At 38.5% G+C, this 20,592-nt stretch overlaps 1 protein-coding gene across 1 annotated transcript in view; it reads right to left on the bottom strand.

Annotated features, from left to right (window-relative positions):
* Nucleotides 1-20,592, bottom strand: part of LOC140226657 (2-amino-3-ketobutyrate coenzyme A ligase, mitochondrial-like) — a 113,126-nt gene that overhangs the window by 77,498 nt on the left and 15,036 nt on the right. The window contains exons 7-8 of the mRNA XM_072307098.1: nt 20,467-20,576; nt 18,798-18,899 (exon numbers count right to left, since the gene is read on the bottom strand). Of these exons, the coding sequence (XP_072163199.1) occupies nt 18,798-18,899; nt 20,467-20,576 (212 nt within the window). The remainder of the gene's footprint in view (nt 1-18,797; nt 18,900-20,466; nt 20,577-20,592) is intronic.

The raw sequence follows: 20,592 nt of genomic DNA on the forward strand, positions 1-20,592 counted from the left end.
GTGGTGGCTTCATTTTGGGGGGGGTAAGACAGCGAGGATTTGGACAGGACACAACTTTAAAACTGACTATTAATCAATACAAGTCATTTTCACCAAAAATTTAGATACAAAAGGTCTTGTCATCCCATCAACGACATGGTACCTCCAACCCCGGAGTGGGGGGGGGGGGGGGGGGTGATGAGGGTGGGGGCAGGATACAATGTACAATACTAGAATCAGAATTTGTCAACACTGACAAATTAGGTGATCCGATCTGTTCGGAAATCAATTGTTTAAATCTCCTGATCCCAATAGGCATGCCCATACTGGTTTCATCTGTGTTTAGTGGACATTGGCCATGTGATGTTTGGATTCTCATTTAGAAAAGGGAGTCAGACCTGCCATCTATGGTACACGATTCCATGTACACTAATGAAGATACAGAATGAAGTATATGACCTTTGACCCCACTTTGCACAGACAGGATGGCATCTGAGCAAAAAGTGGTTATTTAGTGAAATGATCCTTATAACATGGTCTTTACGTGTACAAAATATGGGAAAGAAAGGACATGTATTTACCAAGATACAGGATGATACATTTATGACCTTTGACCCTAATTTACATACCCAAGATTGCGTCTGATCAAGTAGTTGTTATTTTATGAAATAATGTACGTGACATGAACTAAACATGTGCAAAATATGGTGGTGATAGGGTATGTTTTTCTTGAGTTATTGCAAAGAAAATTGCAAAAAGAAAGGAATATGAAAATACATCGAAGATGAGCTTTAATTTCAACCAAGTTTTTGGACGTGATCCCGACAACGTATGAAAAAATAAAGGGCACACTTACGATAGCCCAAAGTCTCAGCTACAACATATCAAAATCTGGGAGAAATTCTCCGAAGCATAAGTGAGCTAGTGCTCAAAAAGGACAGTCATGTCAATTTTCATTTCCAGAAAAACTGCACTCCCATAGAGATAACACGTAAACTGGTCAAATTTGACAAGCTTACTTTCGATCCATTTTTACGAGGTGATGTCGTCATCCAATCAAAATGTTGCTATACTTTAATGAAAGGCCATTTAATAAGCTACAACATACAGAAATCTGGGTGAAAATTGGCCAAGGATAAGTGAGATACGCTCGAGTAAACTTGAAATTTGATGACGTCATTTTGAAAATTTACTTTTTTTATTTTATTAAGAAATTTGATATCTTTTCATCATTTTTCCAGCATCGCCAACCCATGGAATGACATGTACAACTCTTCAGCTTTCAAAATATGTAAAGAAAATGGGGGGTCATCATCCATCCTGGCGAGTAAATTCGGATTGAAAATTGGCGGTTTTTTGGCATTGTTGCACTGTATATCGCCATTGACGCGCGCACGGAATTTCAACTTTGACGGGCCCGTATGACGTCATTTAGAGTCGGATTGACATGAAACTTGGTAGAAATATTCCTTGACATTTCAGGCATCCGATAAGTGTGAAAAAAAACGGGAAATTTCTATTGCATAAGAGCTGTGCGTGCGTATATGTGCGCTTGCGTACACGTCCGTCCAATTTTTTCAATTTTTGAAAAAATGCTCCAAATTGTCTGAAACGTGTGCAAAAAAAATTTGAGCACAATTTGAGCATACAAATATTTTAACACGCACGTACGCGCACGTTTTAAGGGTATAGATGAATTTTGAGAATATGAGTAGAATGCGCTTGACTTGAAATATATGTGACGTAAATTTCATTGAAAAATTCCATTCCATTAATGAGATATGATTGAGAATGTGTTTTCATATAATGACGTCATAGTGACGTCACGGTCGACTGATCACAATGATTTTACTTGATCTGTCGTCTTTGGGACACGATACATATATGGTATGATTTTGACATTGATAGGAAGAGGACTTTCTGAGCTAACCGCTGCACAACTTTTGGGGAGAAATAAGAAGAAGAAGAAGAAGAAGAAGAAAGAATCCGTACAGAAACAGAAGGTGATCCGAGAGGATACTCGGATCACCTAATAAAGGAGCTCACTAGAGCAGAGAATGGGGGAGGGGGGAACAATGCATCAAACACTTTGACAGATTTTTTTTTCGGGGGGGGGGGGACAGATCTCACAAATTTGCTCTCATCATATCAATCAAATTGCGAGGATTTTGGCAGCTCACAAAAATTTGTTGGAAAAAAAAAAATATCTGACAAAATGCTTGATGAAATGCCCCCAGGTTGTTTGGAAGACTACGTGAATCATATATCACACAGTTTAATGTTATTTTTATGGTGCTCTCATTCAACAATTACCTTAAAAAGAATTGCAGACTGCCAATTCATCCCTGGTTCTCACTCCCAAACTTGAATTGAAGGCAATAAACTGAATAACTTTATTCTGTCATTCAAAACACACACACACACACAAATAACAGAGAGATTGCTTCTCATATATTGAACAACTCACTTCATAATTCATCAAACAGTAAATTCCTACTTCCTCCGATATTGTTACATCTCATATAATGCAAATAATCCAAAGAATAAATAGACACAAAATGTTCTATACAAAGTCTGCTTGCAGTCAAACATTGATGCAGAGCATCATGCACAAAGTACAGATTTTTTTTTCTCTCTCTAGAAAAAAAAAGCAGTACCCTAGGAATAGAGATTGTATAGAGCACTTCATACATAGTTGCATAAAGGGCACTGATGGCGACCCATAGTCTACTGTACGAATGCACGCACGTGACATCAAACATTCAGGATCTCCGCACACCTCGAACGTTCCAGACGGATTTTACCGCGCATGCTGCATTATTTCTACAGGTGGACAAATGCGTCGGAGGTTTGTGCGCTGTATTCAACTCCAGCTTATAGTTTTCATTTCAACGACAGGAAAACTTTTCTGCAGCACAGATCTTTATCAGAATTTTTGACAGTTCTCTCAGAGGTAATTTGGATCCGTCACACAACAGCTTTTATGAAAGCTTGAATAAAGGGAGTTCATTCAACATTGGCCGGAGAGACTTTGTTGGTGTGTTTGATTTAAAGACTCACTGCATATATAACTACCAAGTGAAGCAATCACTGAATGCAGTGTGCTGCATGTGTCGCCTGCCACAAAATCCACCACCAACAATGCAGAAGAAGCTCTCTCTTTTTGTCTTCATCCTGGCATTTATCACAGCCAGGGCATCAGCAAATGCACCTCAGCAAGGTACTGAGCCCATCACATGTACCATTAGGACAGATCAACAGGAGTATACAGTAGGTGACACTGTAGTTATCATTGGAAACGTTGACAATATCCCTGAAGACAAGACGATGGCAGACTACAACTCTACATGGAAGATCAACTGTGGAGGACAAGGCTTACCCTTAATCACAAACACCACATGCAATACTAGCTTGGATGCCTGTAATGTATGCCCGCATATCCAGGGAATTATACAAACGGCACGTGGAGAAATTAATCTAACAAAAACTATTGTACGACAGGAAGACCAAAGAGAATGGGCTCTAGCCATTTCTGAGGGAGACCAGCCAATCACGGAGTGCCACACTAGAGTCCGAGTGGTAAGACCAATATCGCATTATTACCGAAAAGTCTAGACATAACCTATATGACACATGATTACAAGAATATTCGAGTTGGTAAAAACCACATAAAACTGGACAATATTGAGAAAATTACTGCTGTTTGAGTGGGTGTAGATTCAACTTGATTTGGTTTGACTACTGCATATCAATACATATGATAGATTAATTCACAAAAAAACAACTTAAATATAACTTAAGTTATACTTAAGTATAACAACAGGCTTGCTGCAAAAGTAGAAGTTTTGTATGGGTGACCTTTTGTGAATTTCACAAGGACACATGATTGGCAATTTCCATTGTATGTAAAATGCACACAAAGTATTTGGCTACATGATGTATTGCATGCCAGCACAAGGCATATAATGCATGGCTCAAAATTTGTAAAAGTTTAAAGATAATAAAAAGCTTTGGTACCTCAAAAGTTTCCCTGAATTTCCTTGTCTTGGTTTGTGTTTCAGGTTAAAGTACGTTGTCTGTGAGAATTACTCGCCCCAAAGTGCTCTCATGTCTTAGTAATCATGCAATAATGGTTTCGTACCAGAGCCGTCGCGGTACCGCGTCGATAACTATTGTACGAAACCACTGACTGCGACCAGCAGCGTGTAGCCCATTGTACGCATAGCTAACTGCGACCAGCAGCCCCATACGCATAGCGTAATGGGGCTTTGCATTGTAGCATTCAGGATCATGACAGAATTAGTATCGCGGGTAAATGTCAACTTAAAATCAAAAAAAATTTTCGATTTGAAGACTTACCAATTAAAGATAATAAAAAGTTTTGGTACTTCAAAAGTTTCCCTGAATTTCTGTGTTTCAGGTTAAAGTACCTTTCATATACATTGTAACTAACACTGTGAGACTTACTCGCCCCAAAGTGCTCTTATTTCTTAGTAATCATGCAATTAGCTGCGACCAGCAGCCCCATATGCATAGCGTAATGGGGCTTCGCATTGTAGCATTCAGGATCATGACAGATTTAGCATCGCGGGTAAATATCACTTAAAATCCAAAAAATTCTTCAATTTGAAGACTTACCAATTAAGTTGAAGTCTTGAAAACAGGCTTCGGGCAACGTTTGGTTCTGCCAATAGTCCCTTTCTGTTCGAATTGATGACTGAATGTGACTCTGTCGAGAGGACCTTGGGAGAACTACATACACTGATTACTACGGCCAGCGCATACGCACACATCACATGCAAACAAATTTCAAATCCGTGAACGGATAAGATGTTTGTGTGCGCAAGCGCTCGCCGTCAATTCAGTGTAGCTCTCCCAAGGTCCTCTCGACCCGAGTCACATTCAGTCATCAATTCGAACAGAAAGGGACTATTGGCAGAACCAAACATTGCCCGAAGCCTGTTTTCAATACTTCAACTTAACTGGTAAGTCTTCAAATTGAAGAAATTTTTGGATTTTAAGTTGATATTTACCCGCGATACTTAATCTGTCATGATCCTGTAATCTACAATGCGAAGCCCCATTTAGCTATGCGTATGGGGCTGCTGGTCGCAGTTAGCTACTCAGGATGCGTATGGGGCTGCACACTGCTGGTCGCAGTTATCATGCAATAATGATTTCGTACAATACATGTACGTGTACTACCTCGCCGCCATACGGCGGCGGCTCTGGTACGAAACCATTATTGCATGATTACTAAGACATGAGAGCACTTTGAGGCGAGTAAGTCTCACAGTGTTAGTTATATGAAAGGTACTTTAACCTGAAACACAAACTAAGACAAGGAAATTCAGGGAAACTTTTGAGGTAATACCAAAACTTTATATTATCTTTAAGTTGAAGTATTGAAAACAGGCTTCGAACAACGTTTGGTTCTGCCAATAGTCCCTTTCTGTTCGAATTGATGACTGAATGTGACTCGGTCGAGAGGACCTTGGGAGAGCTACATACATTGAATACCACGGCCAGCGCATGCGCACACAAACATCTTATCCGTTGATGGATTTGAAATTTGTGCGCATGTGATATGTTCGCATGCACTGGCTGTAGTATTCAGTGTATGTAGCTCTCCCAAGGTCCTGTCGACCGAGTCACATTCAGTCATCATTTCGAACAGACAGGGGCTATAGGCAGAACCAAACGTTGCCCGAAGCCTGTTTTCAATACTTCAACTTAATTGGTAAGTCTTCAAATCGAAGAGTTTTGGGGATTTTAAGTTGACATTTACCCTGCGATACTAAATCTGTCATGATCCTGAATGCTACAATGCGAAGTCCGATTATGCTATGCGTATGGGACTGCTGGTCACTATGCGTATGGGGCTGCTGGTCGCAGTTAATTGCATGATTACTAAGACATGAGAGCACTTTGGGGCGAGTAAGTCTCACAGTGTTAGTTATATGAAAGGTACTTTAATCTGACACACAAACTAAGACAAGGAAATTCAAGGAAACTTTTGAGGTGCCAAAACTTTTTATTATCTTTAATGCCACAAATGTTTCTGGAATTACAGTTATCCTGCCCAACTGCCTCAGACCCTAAATGCAATTTTGGAAACCATAAACTTTGGTCATAACTTTTTTAAACAATACAGGACAGGAGATGGTTTTCAGAACTTGGGAAATGAAAGAAACAGTAATCCTTTCCAGAGGTGAATTGACATTCTATGGTCACCAATCAGGGCCAGCGCAGCGTTTTCAAAAGTTGGGGGGGGGGCACTTCCATGAGCCAACAAGCAAAAAAAAGGTCTTTAATGCAACTTCTGGTGCCACTTCCGGATTTCTTCAGCTGACAAGCAAAGTAAAAATATCTTCAGCGCAAAAAACATAACCTTGCCACATTCACACTTCATCGTCTCTATCTATTTCTTTCTAGTGCCACTTACGCACACGTCCGGGGTAAAAAAAGTAGGGGCCCAAAGTGGTGACACCTTATGTATTCCTTTGTATCGTGCAACAAACCTGTGCCCCCCCCCCCCCCCCAATCCAATGGCAGGCATGTGTATACACCAATAGTGACTTTGCATGTGTGTATGTGTGTGCGTGAAGTAACATTTCTGGTGAACACAATAATCGATTATAGTAAATAGGTAGAGTGAAATTTGCGTTGTGATTGGTTGAATAGCATCACATGATTGTGCAAAAATTTTGTTATAGTGGCACGACCGTGCCACTATAACGCTTGTGACAGTGCGTGCCTACGCTTTATGTACGAAGAGATTCGCGCAAGGCCTAGCAACAAAGGGAGGGCCGCCGAGGGACGTAGTAAGACAAGGCCAAGCATTTCAACGTATGCGCGTGTTGAGCTCTGAATGTAGGAGTTTATAAGAGAGTCTGCTCTGTGATGTGCAATACGCATACACGGCTGTACTAGCGTATCGCACGCTGTGTACGTAAACTACGGTAGGTTGCGGTTAACTCTGCGTACAACAAGTGCAGTGCCGGCGGTACGGTGAGTCTTGTTAGATCTAAATTAGGGCCTAGACCTACGGAAATGCATGTAGATTGAGGAACCTATTTACAATAACAATTAGTGCATGTTCTATTGATGCACCAGTACTGGACTATAGAACTCCAAATACTAAATTATCCCTCATGCAGTTATATTCACCTCGGCCTGCGGCCTCGGTGAAACAAAACAGCACTCGGGATAATTTAGTATTTGTCGTTCTCTAATATATATATAGTGCATGAGGCTGAATGCACTATAACAATATAAGCACCGACAAATTCTGAATTTGCCCCGAAGGCCAGTTATATTCAATGAGGCCGCAGGCCGAATTGAATATAATTGCCTGAGGGCAAATTCAGAATTTGGAGGTGCTTGGTACTTGTTATAGTGCAATAAGATGTCATGCACTATGTGTTATATAAAATAGCATACATACCCAGGCAAGATAAATTGAAAAAATACGAAAGCCTAGATCATTTAACGTTAGGGCCTACGCGTGTCTAGACAAGCAATAATACCATTTTCTTTGAACCTGTGTAGACAAAATCCTGCCGTGTTAGGGTCTACGTGGTTATATCTAACGATTTCTAGGCCCTACGATAGATTAGGTCTAGGGGCCCTGGCCTAACGTTATACTACTACTACTAGATCATGTCTACGTCACTTACGAGCGACAGAGCTAACGTTAGTTAACACTTGACCCTACAATAGGTCTACCATGGATCTAACAGTAACACGTTCGACGCCCTAAGTTTACTTACTGCACTGTGGGTCCAGGACCAGGACTAGATGATGTTTTGTAGGATTAGGGATCTACTGGATTTAAACACAAGGCTCGTGCCAGGCATCATTGAAGTCACCATAAATTGCTGCACAAGTGGATTCCGAGAGTGTGTTGTAAATGTCGTAGTAAAAATTCATAGCGTAGCGTAATCAAAGAGCGCTTAGCGTATACCGTACACACGCTACCCATTTCCACGGCGCACTTTCGCATAGAATGTACGGAGAAAGCGGCACAAATCTTGGGTTGACTTGCTCAATATCCGTCGGATTGATTCCTTTTCAGAACAGGGAGTCCAAAATTCGTAGGGCGTATTTGATGCATCCTTTGTGTCCTTATTGTCTAAGATACTGTTTATATAGATCAGTCTCTGTAAAAGTAGCGAACCTCTTCATTTCAGCTTCCATGTTTGAATCTACCGCTGATAGTTTAGTCCCACACAGATAAGTTGCTGGCATAGCCAGCGAGAATCGAGAATAACGATAATATCGAGCAAAGCATATCGCGGTTGTGGCGCAATCGCGTCGATGAGGTGCGGGATTCAGTACTCGATGATTAAAATGAGGGAGCAAAAACCGATATCAAATCGATAGTGGGTTATCGTCTGCAATCGTTATATTTTACGTGCACTATAACTTTTGTCATGCACTGCCGGCCTGTATCATAAGTATGTATGCTATTTTATATTCCAGTATAGTGCATCATAGAGCATGCACTATCTGTATAATAGGCTTGTCTTCACCAGGGTAAAGTTTCAAAATGTATTGGGGTTTTTTTTTTTTGTCTTTTGTTCGTTTTTTTTTTTTTTTTTTGTATCTCCTAAATCGAGTGTGCACCAGATACACTGAGCTTTGCAGTAATTATGTGAACTGTCGCACATAAAGCATTAAACAATAACTTTATCAATGCCTTTTTCTTTTGTTTTTCATTGACTTTTGTTCTAGGTGCAAGACAGTAGTCTGCAACCTTCAACTCTTGGACCAGATGTGACACTTGATGGCAGAAAGGTAACCAAGAGTGAAAATTGTACATCATGGGATATCAATTTCATACATTTCAAGGGGTTAGATCTTGACAACCTGTAACTCTTGATAAATATCAAAGATGAGGGGTAGAACAATTAGTTCTCATTAGGAACTGAAGTCAAAGGATTGAATGATAATCTACCATGGTAATTCATCATGGCTTATACATTAGATGAAGTTGTAACTATCAATAAGGCATATATTCAAACACATTAAATTGCATGGCTTAACAAAAATATTGCTTCCATTTTGTCTTCTTGAAGAATAATTTTCTTCTAAAAGATGGAAAATGTGAAAAATTTACATCTCACAAACTATTCATTCACTTCTAATCTGTGTGTCACCTCAATTCTCGCTATTGCCAATGACGTAAAAAGTACCAGGATGTTGATTTAAGCATCATTTACGGTGCATTATGGGATAGTCCGGTAGCAAAATCACTTCCGTTCGTACACGCATGATACATGACTAATGCTATTTACACACACAACCGACTGTATTCTACATGTACTTCCTGTTTTCTCGACTTGAATTACAGCTTTAATATGATTTGAAATTTCTCCATTCTTAAGAAATTGCTGTTAATACAACTAATGGTTGTTGCTGCGAAGCTGCCATGTGTTGTTCGCACGACAATAAATGAAAAAAAAAAAAATTGCAGAAATAGGACCCTTACTGGCATGCGAGACGGGACGTGGCCGCGTGGGTGAAGTTTGCAGGTGACTCCACAGCGCAGTATGTGCGCGCGCGACTTACTAGTAGTGGTAGCGCGTACATAGTGCTTGCTTGGAAGAAATTGCTTCGGAGACAGGATAAGTTCAGGATCACGGTTTGTTCCCGATTGTGTTCGCGACACTTCGACAGAGAACAAATAAAAAAAAAATGGGCATTCCATGACGATATCCAGGTGGGTGAATATTTTCCAGCATATTTTCAGCGTATGCAGAGATGACTGATCAGTGATGTGCACATCAAGCAGTACGCTGTACCGGTATGTGTTAGCTTATGCGCTGCGTGCAGTGGTGCATGCTATAATGTAAGGCCGGCCGCCGGCCAAGGGCAATGCATGCGGGGACTACAGTGTACAAGTATGACAGGCCTGGCCACTCGCTGGCTCGGGCGGTACAGCCACCTATATACTGTACTAGTATCCGTGGTTGGCGCGGCGCTATAGGTAAGGTACACTTACGCGCATGCTAGCGCTGTGCAAATTATGCCCCGCGCCGGAAGTACCCTTGCTACGAAGTGCACTAAATCTTGACGAAAAAGCCACATCCGGGTACTTTTACGTCATTAGCGATAGCGAGAATTGCAGTTGGTTTCCAAGTACTTGTAAGCAGCTATTACTATCTAGTACTGTTCTACCTGTATATAGATCCAACTGATTACCTATCCTTTTTGTTTTGATGTTTTGCATGACTGTTGCCCCTGGAATTGCTTGAATTTTGTGCCTGGTCTACCAACCACAGGAGTACTTGTCTAATATCTATATATATCATACATACATTCTCCTGAACACACACATCATATCCAAATATAACATAAAACACTACTCTAATATCTAGTGTATAATTGCAATGCCGGCTGATATTCTTTAATTCCGAACATTTGGTTTTCCATAGTTCATTTAATACTCCAAAGGTTTGTTGTTCCAAACAAAATTCCCTTTACCTACACATGTACATGTTCGAAATGAAATAACGTTTTGTTTAATCTGAATATGAAAATAAGTGTGTACTAATGAATCTTTGGAATAAAAACCTTATTTCATTTCAGATTAACATAAATCTCTGGAATAACAAGCCTTCGAACAAAGAAATGTAACTGAAATGCCTACCTGTTTCATGTTCTATCGAAGACAGTTTTTGTGGAATTGGTTGAATACATTAAATCTGCTAAAATCAGAGAGAAATTATTTTTTAAAAAGACCACTTTGAAAGAGAAAGAGGACACTTAAATTTCAAAAAAAAAAAAGAAAATGTGGTGCAAATAAAAAACAAGTCATGAATTCAATCGATGAAGAGGATTACATATTACTTGAGCTTAAACAATTATTAAGAACAACAAATTGATTGATAATTTTTAACTCTTTCGTGTGAAACACTTACATTTTTCATAGAGAAAATCATGATAAAAAGATAGGCCTACTGCATCAGTCACACCACAGACATGTTGTCTCAAGGATTCAACAGGCTAATTCACAGAGGCATACTTCCCTCTCTTGCTGACTCATGGATAGCATTTGCTGAGATCTTTATCAACAGATTTACTTTGCTCTATTTTTGCACATTTTTGTCTTTGATGCATTAGACACCAGATGGAACAAAAACACCAGCCAAGACCGCCTCCAAAATGACCGAGAATGCCACAAGAGATGATAACAACCTAGCACTTGGATTAGGTATTGGTATCCCAGGTTCCATATTACTCACTTTGATTGCTGTCGTTTGTGTCTGTTGGTACTTGTGGCGTCGCAGAGGCAAATACCAAATTACCTCCTCTACAAATGCTATCCCACCCAGCCTGAACCCGGCACCTGCATATGAGAACGTCCCTTTGGAGGAACGATGAGACACTGTGTAGCGCCATCTTATATTTATAAGAGCTGACATACTATATGCAATGAATTTTTTTTTTTAGTTTTCTTATGTACTGCAGAAAATGACCTCCGATATTTGAATGCAGTAAGAAAGGTTGGTAGTTACACATATCTTTATTTGACACTTATGAAGAAACAGTTGTTTTGTATGTTTACCTCTTAAAGGTCCAGTTTACCTTTGGGAGCAGTGATTTCAAAAATGTTCAAGATATCACATGTGATGCATATGTGTAGGTCTGCTGTATCATAAAACATCCTACCATATGAAATATTTGCAATGAAACCTAAAATATAAGGAGATATCAGGGTTTTTCTTCATAAACCGTAACTGTATACGGTTTAGTCTGGAAACATCTTTATTATAACTATTGTTCACATTTTGTGTATTAAACAACACTTAACATCGATTGTACGGATTCAAATTTTGACAGTGGTCGTTTCTATCCCTAACTCACATTTTAGAACTATTTTAAAGCACTAATGCTGGGTTTTTGTTTCATCTGCAAATGGTAAATTATGCCTTTAATGAAATTTGTATCATTTTATATTGTAAACTGACTGTTCAGGGTGCACCAGGTGGGTTGGGGTACCTTTCGTATCCAAAGGTACAGTGTTAAAAAGATTTTTTTTTAATCAATTTAACAAAATGGTGAACTTCTGTTTAGTACCCCAGGGTACCAAAAAATGCCCAAATTAGCCTTTACTAGGGAAGAAGAGGTTGCAAAAGTATGGGCAATAACTGCATCTCAGCTACTCTCTTATTTTTCAGTTCTATGGCCCACTATTTACAACTTGGTATCCCTCAGTCTTTCTACTTGATCTAGTCTTTCATGTGGCTATTAAAAAGATGGCACATTCCACCTAAATTTTTTCCATACACATGCCTTCCTGATATGTCACTGAGAGACATGAAAACTACGCTCCGATCCGACCTACGTCTTCCATCTCTTTTCTTTTCTATCCTTTAATGTCAGATTGATGTTGAGTTCTCATTGAAAAAGGATGGTGCATGAAGTGGGCAAAATGTAGAAATACATGATGTTTGTGTATTAATTGTCTGATTTTACGTGTACATGAAACTCAATGAGTGTTTCCCTAGGTTTCTACAATCACTGAATTCATTGTACATGTTGGAGGGAAATTTCGCGTTAGTACATACATGTACCATGATGATGAACCACGGCTGTGCCTTAAAGGAAGCTGAAATGAAATCATTATCTGTCGTATCATTTTAAAGAGGAACTTTTAACTCTTTATGTGCCACGGTGGAAACCCCCTGGGTGCCACATTATTCTGAGACACCAACGTAGTCATGCTTTGAGGAAACATTCCATTTTTCAAATCTATGTAATTTTTAAAGATTTCTGTTATCCTGGACATGTAAACTAGTGAGCAAAGTTGTAGAGAAAGTGCCGAGCTTTGCTATATGATGTAAATTGTATGACAAACCTATGACTGTTTTTCTTTCAAATGACCAGTAGCTACGTTGTAAATTACTGTACGGGGACGACTTCTGCAGACAAAACAGTGACAGAAACTTAAAATCTACTCGCAAATCCAGCAGAGCACACAGCTTGATAGTCAATCACCAACAAATATTAAAATACAAGCTGCATGTGAGAGGAACGGAATTGCGGTAAATGCTTTCATTGTCCTGTGGCATTTGGTGATTTAGCAATCAGTTTGGGCGGGTTTGTGCGTTTGAGCACAATATGTGAACTTGGCACGTCATCAAGTGAGACAGGCATGCGAACGCGGCACATAAAGAGTTACAGTAATAGTGATGACAACTTTGTATGGTTATGGATTTGAATTTGCAGATTATCAGAACTATTCAATGTCATTGTGTGTTATCTTGTCAGAGGAAAAATGAAAACAGACAAAAACAAAACAAATGAAGACCTCTTTTAAAATGAGGGGACAGTATGACATCGTATTTTTATTATTATTATTATCATTACCATCATTATTATTATTATTATTATCATTATTATTATCATTATTATTATTATTATTATCATCATCATCATTTTTATTATTATTATTATTATTATTATTATTATTATTATTATTATTATTATTATTATCATCATTATTATTATCATTATTATTATTATTATTATGATTATGATTATCATTATCATTATCATCATCATCATCATCATCATCATCATATAGGGTGGTGAGCTGGCTTAGTCGGTAGCACATCTGCCTCACGATCCTAAGGGCCCAGGTTTGAACCTGAGTCTGGACTGAGAAATGTTGTGTGTAAGCATACTGTCCCCTCTAGCAAGAAGCAAAACACTGTCTCTCGGATAGGACATAAAATGGAGGTCCCGTGTATGAGGGAGTAACAATTAACTCATGCACGTAAAAGATCCCACTTCATTCATTCATCGAAAAGAGCAGGGTGTTTAACCCGGTGAAGTGGTCCCACTTCACATCCAACTGTACCCCATGGAAGATCAGCTTAACGTAGCTGAATATGGGCTATCCAGCCATCTTTTTCAGATGGAAATGAACAAACAAACAAACAAATCAGTATTATAATTAATATCATGGTTTCAGAGAAATGTGTGAAACTTGGGAATTGGCTTCCATCTTTCTCTTGCTATAAAAAAGCATACAACGAAGGCTTTTAGAAGAGCTAATTTTAAGAAGAAAAAAAAATATATATGCCTATCTGTGAATTAAGTATGGAAGTGATATTATACATGCAATTATCTTGAAATGACCAAAAAGACATGTGCCATGTAGTAATAGACACAGTGTATTTATGCTTGAATACCTGTCTCGTAATGTATTCATATGACTAGTGTATGATCTCGAGTATATCACACAAAATTATGTGATGAATGTGTCTATCAATGCACACTTTATTGTACGAATTGAGTGTATTTACAATCTGTACATGGGGAGTAATTTATTGTGTGTGCTACATGTAGTCTAAAATGATGAATCACTGAGGCTGAGCCATTTTTAGCACAAATTACAAGGGTGCAATACAAGAGGTAACTGGACAAGTTAAAAATAGTCTGAAAGGGGGTAACTCTTACAAGTGCAACATTGCAAATTCAATCAAAATCAGCATGGAAGTCAAGAAGGTATTAAAATTTGCCACCTTTTGGAGAATACTCCTCAAACTATTGAAATGAATATGCAAATGAGTGAGCTGATGATGTCATCACCTCACAATTTTCCATTTATTGCATGTACCAAAAAAAAAAATCAAACACATATATATAAATATATATATAACTCTGAAAATGTATTTTTTTTCTGCTATTAAAGTATATGATATAATGTTATTCCTGGATGAAAAATTTCAAAATGATAACATCAAGTCAGTTTATTAGGATTTGGTACTGGGGCATGTGTAAACTGGGTTTTTGACTTGTAGAATTTGATATGATGAGCAGGGTACTGTAAAAGTGGAAATTTTCGCGGTGTTGAAATTTTCGCGCATTTCGCGCAACCAGAAACTAGCGCGAAAATAAAAACACGCGAATATTTTTGCTTGCCATACGTTCCTGTGCGTGATGTCTTGATTCCGCGGAATTAAAAACACGCGAAACTCTTCTGACCCGGCCTAGCGCGAAAAATTAGTCGCGCGAAAATATCCACTTTTACAGTATATATATTCCATGGATGTCAACCTCATATCAAAAAACATCACAGTATTTTGAGGGATGAAATTAATAGCATATTTTCTCCGGAATAGCAGTACTTAATTTCACCTCTATTGCAATAGACATGTGCCATGCAAAAAGGAAAACAGTATTACAGTTGTATCTGTGGCAGATAAACTTTAAGGATGAATTCACAAATATATGTGTGGATTGAGTGAATGCAGCAGTGTTTAGCTTAGTGTTTTAACTCAATACACACATACAGTACATGTATATTTCTTGAGTGAACTTGCCTGGTATAATTAGAAGAGTTGGCATTACTTGTAGCCCCACCCTGTGACACACTGTGGTCAGTATATGGAATACAGGTTGTATTGTAAAACCAGAAATATTTGGGGCATAAAATTTTCACAAACTGGAGCTTTTTTGACACATCAAGTATTTACAAAGTACTCATAAGATTCAAAGCATATAATGTTTAAAACATGAAGTTTTGCATGCATTTTCAATTTCACAAGTCTTGGTTTTAAAAAAAAAAATCACCAAATTGAAATGCACACAAAAATTTCTGGTTTTACAGAAGAAAAAAAAAACACAGATTACCTCTGGCTAATATCAGCTACAGGTGTGTAAAATAAGTGAGAAGAATTGTGCATTTGATGTTGTCATGCAAAAGCAAGTTCAGGGTGCTAGCAATATGCTAAATTATTGTCTATTCAGCACTATTTATTGTAAAGTACTTGAAAACCATTTGTAACACGCACTGGACAAATGTTTCATATTATATATGCACTACTAGTATTCTCAATAATGACTTGCAAGAAGTACAATCTGTTGCATTCCTGATGGAATTCTTATCAATTGTACTGAGCTCTAAAAATCATTCTATTGTGAGACAATCTTCTTGTGCATGACATACAAGAATGGAAAGCAGAACAGAAGTTTCTTTCTGCCTTTTTACCTCTCACACTCGTTGCCTACTCACATCAATCTCCTTATAAATCCTCAGGACAATAAATGTTATTCATGACAAAAATTAAGAAAAGTGTTTCATAGTTGCAACAACTAATGAATACATCCAAAAGTCAATTTTTGTATTTCAAATATTTTCTCACAGACAAGCCAGTCTATTTCTATTTGTCAAGCCTGTGTCTCATTTAACCTGTTAAAGACTAGTCCTTAGTATACTGGTACTCGGACAGGTGTTTAAGGGAAATGCCTGTTACAGCAAAGTCAACTCGTCCTCAACGAGTTAAGGTTTATCTATCACTTACAACTTTTGTACCTTTTTGTACTGTGACACATGATATTTTTTAATCCTTACATTACAGTTGTATATGTTACTCCATGTAATTATTTCTTCGGTTCTTACTTTGATTTTTTTTCTTTGTATTATACGTTAATGCATTTTCCATGTTACAACTACAAGTAATTTGTATATATATCTTAATTTACAGTAAGACCTCTCCTATCATGTTGAAACCAGCTCTCATAATGGATTTGGCCAGGTGTGGGAGACTCAATGTTTATTAATGCACGCAGCTGCCTATCCAATGGCAGCTACAGTTGTATTCATAAAAACCTATTGCAGGTAGCGAACACTGCGATGATTTGGAATGCAAGTAGTGAATGTCTGAATGCATGTTAATCAGAATGACAATTTGATGAAAATATAATTACGAATGTTCGGAATAATAGGTAATTTATGTGAGTTTGTGTAGGAATTTGGTTTGATTTTGAAATCCCCCTTTTCCCTGAAAATATGAGATTAGAAAAAAAAAAAATGGCAAGACTGCATCCAGATTATAGAGAGATTCGGATAAAGAGAGATCGGCTGTACTCTCATTTATAGTAACTTTGTTTATACAAATACCCACTTTGTTATGAATGTTCATGGCCTGGCTGAAAACCAGCTCATAAGTGAAAGTAGGCTTTTTTATGCTTTGTTTAAGTAAGAACAAGCAAGCATAATGCAAGTGGAGATATGCCACACTTCCAGTCACTGTGTGCTGTGTGTGGGCAATTGCATAATAAACTCAACGGTTTTGTCATCAAACTTATCAGCATGAGCGGATGTGCGTTCTTTGTGCGTGTATACAGTTGCCTGAATGTATTAATATGCATGGGAAAACATAGGTGGACAGGTCCAATAGATCGATTCGCTGCCCACAAATAGCGCCTGTCAGCCATGTGACTCTTTGTGCCAGCGAATACGGCATCGAAGAAGACATTCTGCCGCTGTGTGTGTACTTACACAGAGATCTATGATGAAGCTGTGCAAAATTTGGTATGTACAGCCTGCATTATCAAATACACTTGTATACCCAAACCAGGAGCAGCCTTCCAACTCCATATGGTAGCCCCACACAACTGGATCTTAAGTGTACATACAGCACAGTTTGCACACCTACCACATATATCATATTTTGCACAGATCACTTTCAATGTACTTAGTAACAGCTTACATGCACCTCATTAATTATCTCACCTATGGTTAACAAAAAACACAAACAAAAGAAAACAAACAAAGAACTGCAGTTTGTTTAATGTGAAATAGCATTTTTTTTTTCAAAGAAAGCTGCAACACACTGCAGACAAAGGTGAAAGAAAGGTCAATTACAAACTTGGATTTTATACAAATTTACAGAATGTTACCCTGTTGAAGACTTGTCCTGAGTATACTCAGGCAAGTGTCTATGGGAAATGTGTGTTGTAGCAAAATCTGCTCATCCTCAGTGGGTTTCAATAATTCCATTATTCCAAGAATGTAACCATAATGTGCCTACTGAGATTTCAGCAGCGTGCACCTGTAATCCAGCTGCCTTGGAGGCAAGGGTGGGGAATAATGCTCAGTGGGTAGCGCGTCTACTTCCTTCGCATCCATGAGCGGGTTCGAGTCCAGAGTCTCAAGGAGCAATGTTGTGTGTAAGCATTCCATCCCCTCTAGTAAGAGGCAAAACACTCTCTCTCTCCGATAGGACATTAATGAAGGTCCCATTTATGTGTTAGCCACGACACACGTTGGATGGATGGATTGATGGGTGGATATATAGATGAATTAATTAATTAATGATTGATTGATTGAATGAATAAATGGATAGATGGATAGACAGATGGATGGATGAATGAATGAATGAACAAACAAATGGATGGATGGATGGATGAATGAATGGTGAATGAATAAATAAATGGATGAATGAATGAATGAATGAATGAATGAATGAATGAATGAATGAATGAATGAATGGATGAATGAATGAATGAATGAATGAATGAATGAATGAATGAATGGATGAATGAATGGATGGATGGATGGATGGATGGATGGATGGATGGATGGATGAATGGATGGATGGATGGATGAATGAATGGATGAATGAATGAATGAATGGATGAATGAATGAATGAATGAATGGATGGATGGATGAATGAATGAATGAATGAATGAATGAATGAATGAATGAATGGATGAATGAATGAATGAATGAATGGATGGATGGATGAATGAATGGATGAATGAATGAATGAATGAATGAATGGATGGATGGATGAATGAATGGATGAATGAATGAATGAATGAATGAATGAATGAATGAATGAATGAATGATGAATGGATGAATGAATGAATGAATGAATGAATGAATGGATGAATGAATGAATGAATGGATGGATAAATGAATGGATGGATGGATGGATGGATGGATGGATGGATGAATGAACTACCAACACACAACTCAGCATGTTGTGTCACTCAGTGGAAGATCATACTCACCCAAACAGTGAAGCCAGCGCCGGCCATGTGATCTCGAAACCTCTTGGTGTTGCTTGCGACCTTTGACACCAGGGAGTTGTCCCTCATGATGATGTCAAACACCTGGTGGGTTTTAAAATGATACAAAGAAGCAACCACGTCAATCACAGTGTAGTGAACCTCATCATAAAGAGGTCAGATTGTTGGTTGAGAAAGACATAAGGCTACACTTTATGGCGTAATAACGCCTTATCTTTCTGAACTAACGAGATACTTATAACACGTTTCGTTTGCAGGTCCAAACTCTTTACATTTCTTCAGAGACTCCAACCCCAAGCACCTTCTGATCTGGAGATTCTCCCGCCTGAAACCCCTAGCAAACGGGATACTCCAAGTTGATGTGTGCGAAGCTCCTAGGGTTCTAGATGTTCTCTGGTGCTATAGGGGGAAGGCTATTTTTTCTACATTACGATAGCAATAAGTAAGAAATCCTTTCCACCAGGAGACACAGATCCAGGGCGGGAGAGATCAAATCTCAAACGGGAGAACGGGAGATTTTGCAAAATTGGGCTTTCGGCGGGAGATCTCCCGTCGAAAACGGGAGAGTTGGAGTCTCTGTTTCTTTGTTCTTGCAACTCTACAAAGTGAGAAAAAAATTTTTTTTTAAGTTGTCACAGTGGCATGTTGCTGGACCGTAATGTGTTTGTTTTTACAGCAAGGTCAAGCGTGGCATGTCGAGCTAAGTGAAAGAACAGATTTTTCTCACCACCAACAGAGGGCGAACTACATAATGGCGTCTGTGATTTCATGGCGCGTATATGTTACCCACTTAGAAATGGCAGACTCTGTGCTCAAGCAGGTCATTTTGACCGTGTGTATGTGAACTTTTGAACTTTTACAAGAATACACACTTCTTGATTTGACTGTTCCTCAGTTGCTCGTTAAAGCAACTGCACAGGGCGTATGAATAGTTCACACTCACGTATCTACTCAAGTTCTTTAGAAACTGGACATATTAAGAGCATATTTGAAGCTACGACCAACTTGGATACTTTTTGCACAAAGACGTACAAGAGAGAGAATGATACTATTTACTTTTTATTGCAACAGTGCTGGCTACAGACTTTGAGACGCAATGTCTTTCCCCAATAGTTCAATGCCAATAAACTTCTTACTCTGCTATTCTTTGACAATTTTGTTTGTGTCTGTCTGTTGGTGTAGCCACAAAATATTCATGAAGTGGTAATACTACATATCATCACTGGGGCAACACGACATCGTATCTCAAAAATGTCAAATGTTCAGCAACAACAACAACAAAAAAGAAATGGCCGCCAAAGTACTATGTCAAATGGGATAGCCTTTTCTTTGGTATGCTGTGGTTGCTTTATTTTGGGGGCAAGATACCTAGGAACGAATTAATGAATGAATTATTATGAACCGTGTGTTTATTCCTAAAAGTGATCATAGTTGATTTTATTGTACCATACAGAAATAATAAAATGAAATGAAATGAGTTGGACAGGACATCACCTAATAAGTGATTATCTGATCATTAATTATAAAAAAAAAAAAATCATTTTCACAAAAATTTGGTTTTGATATAAATGCTCAACTGGGAAATCTATTTCAGAACTGCATCATCCTGTTACCATGGTTACCTGCCATTAGCAGGCATCTTCTGCCATACCTTGGAAGCACTGGCGACCACTGGTGGGGGTAGTGAGTTAGAGAAGAGATATGGGCGAGACTTCTGCCTCAGCATGTCAATGAGACCTTGGGGCCCTGAGGTGTAGCCGCCTGGAATAGGAATTAA

This window comes from Diadema setosum, chromosome 3 (assembly GCF_964275005.1).
Source record: "Diadema setosum chromosome 3, eeDiaSeto1, whole genome shotgun sequence".
Taxonomy (NCBI): Eukaryota; Metazoa; Echinodermata; class Echinoidea; order Diadematoida; family Diadematidae; genus Diadema; species Diadema setosum.